The 12,544-nt window shown below is 40.9% G+C and overlaps 1 protein-coding gene across 1 annotated transcript in view; it reads left to right on the top strand.

Moving 5' to 3' along the window:
• Positions 1-12,544, top strand: part of ppfia3 (PTPRF interacting protein alpha 3) — a 62,818-nt gene extending 50,274 nt beyond the window's left edge. The window contains exons 30-31 of the mRNA XM_061846034.1: positions 4,945-5,010; positions 6,238-12,544. Of these exons, the coding sequence (XP_061702018.1) occupies positions 4,945-4,997 (53 nt within the window). The 3' untranslated portion in view covers positions 4,998-5,010; positions 6,238-12,544. The remainder of the gene's footprint in view (positions 1-4,944; positions 5,011-6,237) is intronic.

Here is a 12,544-nt window from a genome sequence, read left to right on the forward strand (position 1 = left end):
GACAGGAAAAGCTCAGGAGTTGGTTGACATGATTAGGAGAAAGGTTGATATTCTGTGCATCCAAGAGAGCAGGTGGAAAGGTAGTAAGGCTAGAAGTTTGGGAGCAGGGTTTAAATTATTCTACCACGGAGTAGATGGGAAGAGAAATGGAGTAGGGGTTATTTTAAAGGAAGAGCTGGCTAAGAATGTCTTGGAGGTGAAAAGAGTATCAGATCGAGTGATGAGACTAAAATTTGAAATTGAGGGTGTTATGTACAATGTGGTTAGCGGCTATGCACCACAGGTAGGATGTGACCTAGAGTTGAAAGAGAAATTCTGGAAGGAACTAGATGAAGTAGTTCTGAGCATCCCAGACAGCGAGAGAGTTGTGATTGGTGCAGATTGTAATGGACATATTGGAAAGGAAACAGGGGGGATGAAGAAGTGATGAGTAAGTACGGCATCCAGCAAAAAAGAACTTTGAGGGACAGATGGTGGTGGACTTTGCAAAAAGGATGGAGATGGCTGAAGTGAACACTTATTTCCAGAAGAGGGAGGAACATATAGTGACCTACAAGAGCGGAGGTAGAACCACGCAGGTAGATTATATTTTGTGCAGACGATGTAATCTGAAGGAGGTTACTGACTGTAAAGTAGTGGTAGGGGAGAGTGTAGCTCAACAGCATAGGATGGTAGTATGTAGGATGATTCTGGTGGTGGGTAGGAAGATTAAGAAGACAAAGGTAGAGCAGAGAACCATGTGGTGGAAGCTGATAAAGAAAGAATGTTGTGCGGCCTTTTGGAAAGAGGTGAGACAGGCTCTCAATGGACATCAGAAGCTCCCGGAAGACTGGACTACAACAGCCAAGGTGATCAGAGAGACAGGCAGGAGAGTACTTGGTGTGTCATCTGGTAGGAAAGGGGAGAAGGAGACTTGGTGGTGGAACCCCAAAATAGAAGAAGTCATCCAAGGAAAGAGATTAGCAAAGAAGAAGTGGGACATGGAGAGGACTGAGGAGAGGCAGAAGGAATACCAGGGTTCGCACGCGGCCCTAAAAGTCCCTAAAAACCCCTAAATTTTCGAAGGTGCATTTAGGGACTCCTAAAAGTCCTTAAAATCCGCGAAAACCGGTGACGCCCCTAAAAAGTCCTTAAATTAAAAAAAATCAAAGGGAGGACCTCTACTGCAAAAATTCTCCCTAAAAAATAAATTTATCTTTTATTTAAAAAAAAATAGTGATCCGTCTGGCGTCCAAAACAGCCGGAAATTGTCAACGAAAGTCACCGTGTTGACAACTAGTCGGCATCTTGTCGATATTCCATTGTTTGTTTCCGTGAGTAGGCATTTTACTTCGTCTTTGTCTTCGTTAGCGTAGTTCTTTCATCGATCCAACTTGTATCACGGGGAAGTGCATTTTTCAAGAAGCTTGGGTTGAAAGTTAGGAGTTTGGGAGCTGGATTCGTCGAAATCCAAAAGATCGGCACTTGTTTTACTGCCATCTGTGCAAGCAGAGTTACCATCTTGAAAAGATGGGCCTCAAAGCGCTGGAGTCGCAACGGAAAAACAGGAGACATGCTGATTTGGCGAAGACTCTCTCATGTTCCGTTGGTATGAATCTGTTTCTAAAATATCAAGATAGTGAAGCATCAACTTCAGTCAGTGGTACTAGCAGTGCATGCGCACTAGGGATCACAAAAAACCGCTTGCTTTCATAACCGGTTTTAACCGAACAGCTGTTGCAAAAAAATGATTAACCGGTTTTAAAACCGGAACCATTGTGGTGTTTACATAAATCACCCGCGGGACCTCGAGTTGGGGTGCGGGGTTCCGCACGGACTGTTTTTGTTGTTGCTCTTCCGGTGTGACAAGTTCACAGAGTTCCCCCCGTTATGCGAGTAGTGTTTTGATGTCTGCCAATAAAACAAGTTTTGTTCCTGTGTCCGACACTCCGCTTCCGACTCCTTTTCTCCGGCGCAACACCAACGATCGTTAATTTGCTCCGCAGTAATGGGGTAGTTTGTATACAATATTGACAAACAAGCTTGTTGAATGCGGCTTTCAACAACGCACTCGTGTAAGTTAAATTTTTATTTTTTTTGTAAAAATGTTTTAATGTTAACATTCTTCTTTCGGACTTTCAGAAAGGGCATGAAAGTATACCGAGCGTTTCCTCGATGCCATGTTTGATGTTTCTTTGATTTAACTGAATGTCCTTTTGAGTCCAACTTTACTCTAACATCGAAACTTGAAAAAAGTGGAAATAATATTTTATTTTAAGGAATCACTTGATTTTAATTGGTATATTTTAAGCATGTTTTAGAACACTTAATACTTATTTCTTTGTATTTAATGAAAAAACTATACAAAGAAACATTCTTTATTTTACAGATATTTCAATTTATATTTTTCATTTTTTATGTTTTTAAGATAATCAAAAAATGCTTCTTCAATGCTTTGAATTTAAGCATCTTTATAAAATATTAAAAACCAATAAAACCATGGAAAAATCTAGTTTACATTAAATTTTAGTGTTTCAGTCCATCTCTGTGGGTGTGCCGGAATTGTGGTTGCAAGTTTTCAACGTACTAGTTTACTGGAATGCAGCTAGAAAGTACACACTGCACGATAGGGTTCCTGTTGGGTTGCTAATCACACAAACACATACTCGCACACAATATATGTTCTTCACAGCTTGTTGAAACATGCCTCCAGCAACACACATGCTTATGTTCCACTGGAAGTGCGGCAAAAAAATTCTAGTCTATGTTCACGTTATATATGACAGGAAATGAAAGTGAAGGTGTGCGCAAACCTAAAACTAACATTTAAAAGGCTTTTCAGGTTTTTTTTTTGCATTGATTTTACTAAACAACAAAAGGCTCAATTTTCAAGTAAAAAGTATTTAAAAAAACTGTATGTAACTTCTGCTGAAACAAATAAAACCAAACATTGAAGTAGTTACAAATGAAGGTGGTGGGAATGATGGTGAGATATAAATCTGGTTTAATGATCCTTAAGTGCCTGAAATAAAAAAAAATAACCAACAGGATTGATGCTAGTTCAAATTGATCTGTTTTTAAAAAAGTAAAATGAATGAATAAATAAATGAATAAATAAACAATGAAATAAATAAACAAATAAATAAATTAATTAATAAAGCAGTTTTTAATAATTAAATATTCTTGACTTGAGAAAACTAAATTTGTATTGAAATGGTTCATGATTGAGTTAACTATAATATAAGTCATGTTTATTGAGGTTCCTATTTAATTTCTGACCCTTTTGGATGAAATATACTGTAAATATAAAGCACACGAACTTGACTCATTTTTTGAAGTGAAACATTCTGATAAAGTAGTAGTAAATAACGCATAATAATTGCATCAAATCTTTGTCTGGGCTAATAGAACTTTGATCGAAATGATTAGTCATGATGCAAAATTCTGTTTCAAGTAAAAAAAAAAGAACAGCAGTTAGTTTGAAACATGTTCTTCTTGTCTTAATAAGACTCTCTATCCTCAATCGCTTACTTAATGTTGTAATCCAGAGTATTACTCTTAACAATGACACATGTATCATGTTTCTTTGTGACACTTTTGGTTAATTAAACATGCCTGGGTCAATTTGACACAAGAACGTGATTGTTGTTCGTAAAAACGCAACAGACCTCCTATTCACTAACTATGACCAACTCAGCTTTATATAACTTTATAGAGCACTTAGCAATAACCTCAACAGTAACAAATACCACAAATATAATAAAAATTATCATACTAAATAAACTACTATTCATTTTGATGGAACAAACAATGACGACAGCTAGTTCCTGTTTCAGCAAAATAGCAACTAACAAGCTTTACTATATACACATCTGTTGGGTCATGACTTTGAAAAAAGTTGACAGATACCTAACAACTACCACCTCACTTTCTGTCGCTATCTAGCAATCAATTACCGTACCTAACCTTGTTCATATCAGTGGAATGTGAAACATTTTGAGAAAATGCATTAAAATTACTACAATACAATACAATACAAATTCAATACAACGGTGAACAAAATCATCTTACTAACAATTAGCTATTAACTAGCGTCTTTTGAGAAAAAAATTACGCAAAGCAAATATATTCGTGTAGCACATTTCATACACGAGGTAACTCAATGTGCTTTACATGATTAAAACCATTTGAAAACAAAGAGATAAAACATTTATAATGGGATAACATTAAAATGAACTTTGGGCTATTCGCTAGCTTCCTGTGTCAAACAAGTATATAACTACCAACTAACATCTGGTTTGAGAAAACATGCAAAAAAGGCCACTAGCTCAAGCTATTTCCAAGCTTTCTGTAGCTAAATAGCAAGTAGGAAGTGACTCGCGAGTCATTATACACATCTTTTGAGATGTCCATTTTAAGAAAACTTACAAAACTGACAAATAGCTTCAACTACCACCTCGATTTTCTGAAGCTAACTGTTAACCAACCAGCTAGCTTGTTAGGAACATTACTCAAATCTGTGGAGAGGTTTCCATTTCAAGAAGATGTACAAAAATGAGCCAGGATTACCAGCTTTTTGATGGCAATTAGCTACTACTCAGCATCCTCTTTGAGAAAAATGTATTAAAATTGATATGATAGCTTTTCAATTACTTACTAACCAACTCGTTAAACTTTGAACGGTGGATTTAAGGCTTTAATCTAAATTTTGGTGGGCCAAATTTGGTCTTTTTTTTTTTTTTTTTTTTACAACACCCCCGTGTCAGTGCTTTCACGCAAGTGTGCATTATTCCATCTGTGGAATTCTCGTTTCCTTTCTTTGAGGAACCAATGATGAGATGGAGAAAGCTGTCTTATATACACAAGAGGACCTTTTATCCTCTAGTCCAGGTCTTGACGGGAATGCCCGTGGAAGGGTTACTGGCATTTAAATGTAATGCTTCTGTGTGTCTGTATTGTCCACAGCCAGCTCCGGTGCCCGGGGTGAATCCGCCTCCGTGAGGACGTACTCGTGTTGAGGGAGCAGCTGAGGTGAGGGAAGGCCACCCATATGCTCATTAAAGCATGGAGAGTCATTTTGTTAACGTGGCGAGATGAGATGGCTTGCACATGTCTTTTTGTTGTTGTTGCTCAAGTTTGAAGTGTTTGTTCCATTGCTAGTCAACAGAAAATTGCTTCGTTTTGGTGTTATTTCAAATAAGTTGACATTTCCCATACTTTCTTGGGACCAAAACCTGGCCCCAGGAATCAAGAAAAAAGTTCAGCCCCAAAAGCCACATCAATTTAGCAACATGAAATATGGTAGGCATGTCTATCGTGAATAGACCCACAAAAAAGTCTCAAGTCATGGCCAAGAATATTAAGCTCGTCTGCTATTTTCCTTTGAAGTGGCCATTAAGGACCCTATTTTCATAACTGCCGTATATCTAGCATGGTGTGTGGTGCACCAATGAGCCAGGGAAGAGTCAGATTGTGTTGGTAATTTCGTAGCTCAGGACACCCTGGCGGATGCAGCAGTTACTGTGGGTGTGTTTACAGCTGGCTTCATTCACCACCAATCAATGCTTCTCCTCTGATTCCCTTTAAATGTGACCCAATGATTGTCTTGACGGAGACATCTCTGTTCAGAAAAGGGCAACGCGTATTCGCAGCGAGCCGTGCGTGCGTGGAGCATTCTCACTGCTTCGGGAGGTGTGGCCACCAGACAGTGTGAGTCGGTACTCCTGTAAAATGCTTGTTAAATACAGAATCAGGTGGTCATAACATTTGGTTATTTCGATATGTATTCAGAACAAAATTACCCAAAATCTCATTCGACCAGTGGTCTACCGCTTGCCACTTTTTAGACGTGGTCTGAACAAGGTGCAAGGTTTGACTTTCTGCCACCAAATTGTCACCCTGCCAGGCGCATCACCAAGGACACACCCTCGCTTTACTGCAGTGCACGAAAATCAGAATCCAGAAGCATTTGCATCCTACCAGAGATGCCCTGTCTACGAAAATAGTGACCTTTGCCCAGTTTTCCCTTTTTTCCATATATCCCTAAAAGAAGAGTGTTAACGCATTAACAAGCAAAATTAAACCGTCTACCAAAAAAACAGGGAAGGCTAAATGGTGGTAGTTACAATTTTCATCACTGCATGTGAGTGGAGAATTGCAGCCAAGTTTGGCGACTCGCTATAAGTCACAAACCTGCAAAATGTTAGCGCCACAAGATCAGTTCTTGTCCAAATGACTCATTGCTCTTTGTCTCCACAGGGGTCACTGATTACACTGGCACCCTCCGACTCACTGAAGAATGACTCTAAATAAGAAGAAAGATCCCCCCCTTACACACACATACACACAATACACTCAACCTCTGGTTAGTTGTGCTCCGAACGTTCTGCAATAACACGAACCGGACGAAGGTGACCTGATGGTTTGTCTATGTTTTTCTCAGAGCAGGAAGTCCAAGTTCTCTCTCTCTGTGGCCCCTCTTTGCTTGAATCTTTGTTACACAAAGTGAATTACGATGCCAATGTTGCCGTCGGGTGAGGGTGTGGGGGAAAGACTGAGTGTCACCAATTTATGTGGAAAGTAAAACATGTGGACCCTTAAGCGGCAGACCACATCACAGCCACCCCGCTCTAGGTGCTCTTCGTCCTTTTGTCTCGGGCACCTTGAAAGCCGATCCAGAGTCCTTTGAAGACATCCCATAATGATACAATTGAAAGGGTCTGAGCAGGAGGGGGGCCAGTCACACAGGCATCAGGTTCAACTGTTTCCTGACACTTATGCAGCGAGCCCAGAAGTACACCCTCTCTCAGGGTTCTGTGTGAAAGGCACTGAAATCAACTTGACAATTTCACACTTCCAGGGGATGTATCAAAAGGGTATAGCAAAAAACTGGGGCATCAGAAGTAGATTCAAACATTAAATTACTTAAGTACCTGTGCTTTTCACACAGTCCAGACATGACAAAGAAGTTGACCCATTAAAATTGTCTTCTTCCCGTGTTCTTCTTCTTTTCCTTCCGGCTAGTCCCATTAGGGGTCGCCACAGCGTGTCATCTTTTTCCATCGTAGCCTATCTCCTGCATCTTCCCCTCTTACACCAATTGCCATCATGTCTTCCCTCACAACATCCATCAACCTTCTCTTTGGTCTTCCTCTCGCTCTTTTCCCTGGCAGCTCCATCCTCACCACCCTTCTACCAATATACTCACTCTCTCGCCTCTGAACATGTCCAAACCATCGAAGTCTGCTCTCTCGAATCTTGTCTCCAAAACATCCAACTTTGGCTGCCCCTCGAATGAGCTCATTTCTAAACCTATCCAACCTGCTCACTCCGAGCGAGAACCTCAACATCTTCATTTCTGCCACCTCCAGTTCTGCTTCCTGTTGTTTCTTCAGTGCTAATCCGTACATCACGGCCTCACCACTGTTTTGTAAACTTTGCCCTTCATCCTAGCAGAGATTCTTCTGTCACATAACAAACCAGACACCTTCCGCCAGCTGTTCCAACCTGCTTGGACCTGTTTCTTCACTTCCTTACCACACTCACCATGCCTCTGGATTGTTGACCCCAGGTATTTCAAGTTTTCCACCCTCGCTATCTCTTCTCCCTGGAGCCTCACTGTTTCCCCTCCACCCCTCTCATTCACACACACATATTCTGTTTTACTTCAGCCAATCTTCATTCCTCTCCTTTCAAGTGCATGCCTCCATCTTTCTAATTGTTTCTCCACCTTCTCCCTGCTTTCACTGCATATCACAATATCATCTGCAAACATCATGGTCCAAGGGAATTCCAGTCTAACCTAGTCTGTCATCCTATCCATTACCACTGCAAACAGAAAGGGGCTCAGAGCTAATCCCTGATGCAGTCCCACCTCCACCTTAAATTCTTCTGACACACCAACGGCACACCTCACCATTGTTCTGCTGCCATCATACATGTCCTGTACTTTTCTAGCATATTTCTCTGCCACACCAGACTTACGCAAACAGTACCACAGTTCCTCTTTTGGTACTCTGTCATAGGCTTTCTCTAGATCCACAAAGACACATTGTAGATCCTTCTGACCTTCTCTATACTATGTTGTGTTTAGTTAAAAGCAACCAAAGAGAATTTGACAATTTCACACATGTGGAGGTAGTGTCAGAGGTAAAAGGACTAGCAGAAAGCCACAACGGGTGTGTGAAAACAAACGCATTTGAAGTTCAATTTCGCCATATGTGTCTTTCATACAGAACCCAGTGTGGTGGAATGCAGTTGACAGTGATCAAAAACATCTATTTTTCACCAGTCGACCTCTCAAAGCAATCTTTTCCCTTGAGCCAGTGTTCTGTCTGATAAGTACACCAAATAATGCTCAGCGTATTTTACTATTGAGGTTTCATAACATCAAAACTGATGAAAAATCTGCTTTGACAAGAAGGAGACCCGTCAAAACTGGGGTTTTCGTGTGTCTGTGTGAATGCAACTGAATGCAACCTGACAATTTCACACCTCTGAAGGTACTATCAAAAGCATAACAAAGGGAGGGAAACAGCTACGTAAAAAGGTATTGCGGGATGCCAAAAGAGAGGTGTGTTACTGACACAACAGAAGTACAATCAAAATTTAGCTACATCTGCCTTTCACGCAGAACCCAGCTTTGTGGAGTTCACACTTTTGAAAGGAAGGAAGTAGCAGAGTCAAAGTCGGTGTGAAAGGTACCAAAGGTGACCTGAGAATTTCCCCATCTTTTGAGGTATTGGAAGTGAGATGTGGATGTGATTATGTGAAAGGGAATAAAGCTGGAAAGGGGGTATAAATATAACACTAGACACTCACTTTTCAGACAAGTACAGTGGGGCAAAAAAGTATTTTGTCAACTCCCAATTGTGGAAATTCTCCCACTTAAAAATTTGAGATGCCTGCAATCTTCATCTTATGTATACCTCACCTCATGACAAAACGAGAAAGAAGATCGAGAAAATCACATTCTGTTTTTTAAAGAATTCATTAGCAAATCGTGTTTGAAAATAAGTGCAGCATTAGGTCACCAACAAACAAGCAAGATTTTGGGCTGTCACCTGTAACTTCTTTTTAAGAGCCTCCACTGTACTCTGCTCATTACCTGTATCAATGACACCTGATTAAACTTGTTATCAGCATAAAAGACAATTGCCTCCAACCTCAAATGGTCACACTCCAAACTCCACTATGGCCAAGACCAAAGAGCTGTCAGGACCCACCAGAAATAAAATTCTCGTCCTGCACCAGGTTACCTGCAGTATGTTAGCAGCTTGGTGTGAAGAAATCAATGGTGGGAGCAATTATTAGAAAATGGAGAACATACAAGACTACTGATAAGTTCCTCTCTGGGGTTGCACGCAAGAACTCACCACCTGGGGTCAAAATGATCACAAGAGTGGTTAGCAAAAATCCCAGAACCACACAGGGGGATTTAGTGAACGATCTCCAGGGAGCTTAGAAGAAAGTAACATAGGCTACCATCAGTAACACACTACTCCGCCAGGGACTCAGATCTTACTGTCAGACGTGTCCCCCTGTTTAAGCCAGTACACGTCAAGGCTTGTTTGAAGTTCGCTAGAAAGCATTTAGATGATCCAGAAGGGAATTGAGAGAATGTCACATATGCAGATGAAGCCAAAATTGAAAGAATGCAAAGTTATATCCAAAGAACACCATACCTACAATGAAGGATAGGGGTGGAAACATCATGCTTTGAGTTGGTTTTCTGCAAAGAGGCCAGGATGAAAGAGCCGTCTAAAGGAAAGAATGAATGGGGTCATATGTCATTGGATTTTGAGTGAAAACCTCGTTCCATCAGCAAGGGGATTGAAGATGAAAGGTGGCTGGGTCTTTCAGCATGATGATGATCCCAAACACGCTCCTCTGGCAACGACGGAGATGCATGGTAACAAGCATTTCAAGGTCCTGGAGTGGCCGAGCCTGTCTCCAGATCTCAACCCCAAAGTAAATCTTTGGAGAGAGTTGAAAGTCTTCATCACTGCCCTAGAGAAGATATGCATGGAAGAATGGGCCAAAATACCAGCGACAGTGTGTGAAAACTTTGTCAAAACCTACAGAAAACATTTAACCTCTGTAATTGCCAACAATGTGTATCTCTATCCATCTATCTATCCATTTTTGGAGGCACTTATCGTTACAAGGGTCAGAGGAGTGCTGGAGCCTACCCCACCTATCTTCGGGAGGCGGAGTATACCCTGAACTGGTTCCCAGCCAATCGCAGGGCACAGGGAAACAAACACCCATGTGCACTCACGTTAGCACCTTGCAGCAATTTCCAAGTCTCCGATTAATGCATGTTTTTGGGATGTGGTAGGAAATCGGAGTGCCCAGAGAAGACCCACCCAGGAAGAACATGTATACTCCACCCAGGATTTGAACCCTGGTCCTAAGGATTTTTTCTTCATTTTGTCTCTCATATTTGAGGTATACCTTGGATGAAAGTGACGGGCGTCACTCATCTTTTTAAGGAGAAGAACTTGCACAATTGGTGGCTGAATACTTTTTTGCCCCACTGTATTGTAAATGTCACCAGATGTGATTCAATAATCTGATTGCAGTATGTTGTGTTGCGCTGTAAAAGCATCCAGTTGTAAAGTTCCTTCATGGTGGGTTCTGTATGAAAACCCCATGAATTAACTCCTTTCACAAAGGTGTTTCGCAAAATTTCCACCACAAAACTGTTCAAGTCAGCCCGTCTGTGCCTCACATACAGAATTGGATCAGACATTGCATCTGTTGGTTTCTGCCTTCTAATTTATACATGACAATTGTGATGACATCCTTGGAGCTCTACAGTTTGACTTTGGTGGGTTCTGTGTGGAAGGCAAAGGCAGGCAGATTAACTCGCGTTTAAGGTTTTCAAAGTCAAGTTCCTCGTAGTCACAGCCATTTTACCATTTTGACCGATTTTTCAAGAGCTACAGAATATTGGGTTATGTACTAAAAGAAGCAGCAAACCTACCAAAAGAAAGAGTAGACCCTTCTTCCAACAGTTTGCTTCTAGCTTTTTCCATTCTTTAGTAATCAGCAGTAAAAGATGGGTTGGTTTTAGCAAAAACAACGTGGCAAAAACAGTGACTGAGACTGATATTTTTTTTTTAATGACGCCTCAAACTACAAAACAAAACAAAGAAAAGAGAGAAGAATCATTTACATATAAATATACAACTAAGAAACGTGCCCTGAGCGATACATAGTGCAGGGCTCAAGAACAGACGATGACTTTCTTTCAGTGTCTTCAGCCTTCACTTCATTTATCTGTGGCAGTGAACATTTGGATTCCAGTTGTCGAATATAAACATCCACATCAGTGAAAGAGTTGGACATCTCTGAGGTGACAATTTGTGGGATACCTGTGTGAAGGAGGGGCTCTTTATCACAAGTTCCTGAAGGCCAAGACAAGAACATACATCTGGTCAACAAACATGTTGAAAAACACCTCCTCGTCAACTTGTCTTAAATGTTCATCTTACAGAAACAATTCTAAAGATCCAAATTTGCATAAACAGTTGGGGAAAGGGTCACACCCCAAAATATAAATAAAAGGTATTTCAGGACTTTTGGGAAATTGTTGAAAGCCGACTCCTCCGTTGGGATCTTTGGCAGAAGATAATGGTGAAAGATGAATGACGGGCGGGCCACATCAAGACAAAACGGATTAAAAGAAAATGGACAGACAGAAAGCACTCATTTTACACACATATACACACACACGCCATAACAGAAGGGGGGGGGTGAGGAAGAAGCCCAAGAAACAAAACCTTTAGCCTCCTTGTTTACGATGCATGACTTAAAAAAGAAAATGAGAAAAAAAGAGATATTTTTAGTTTTTTCCTTTAATTGTGATGATAACGAGGTGTGCTTCAACATGAAAAGTGACAAAAGATTTAAGAAAAAAAAACAAAACTACGTTCCATCTACCGGGGCGGGTGGGTCGGGAGTCTGTGGTGGGGGGTTCAATTTGTAAAATGTGTGAGATTTTTTTCAGTTGTATTTTTCATTTTTTACAATGACTATTTTTCTTTAAGGTATGTATTGGATAAATGTATGTACGTGCAAGTCCTTGTACCCTCTCTCTCTCTCTCTCTCTCTCTCTCTCTCTCTCTCTCTCTCATTAAGACTCATTACGTTTGGTCGGCAGTTCAAACAGAAGGCGACCATTCCACTCACTTGCGCTGCTGTTCCGTGTCCATTCTGACGACAGGTCGTGCAATGATTGCAGATTTCCATGATTAAAGTGACTGTACTACAAAACTAAAGATATCCTGTATGGAAAGTGAACAAATATGATAAAAAAATTATGATGTACAAAAATTGAATAAAGCAATCCATGTGGATCTGCACATCATATGAAAATTGTCAATTCTTACATGCTGCATTGGCCATCCATCCATTTTCTTTGCCGCTTACCCTCACAAGGGTCGCGGGGAGTGCTGGAGCCTATCCCAGCTGTCAACGGACAGGAGGCGGACTACATCCTGAACTGGTTGCCACCCAATCACAGTGCACATGGAGACAGACAACAGTCGCACTCACAATC

The sequence above is a fragment of the Syngnathoides biaculeatus genome, chromosome 16 (assembly GCF_019802595.1).
Source record: "Syngnathoides biaculeatus isolate LvHL_M chromosome 16, ASM1980259v1, whole genome shotgun sequence".
Classification (NCBI taxonomy): domain Eukaryota; kingdom Metazoa; phylum Chordata; class Actinopteri; order Syngnathiformes; family Syngnathidae; genus Syngnathoides; species Syngnathoides biaculeatus.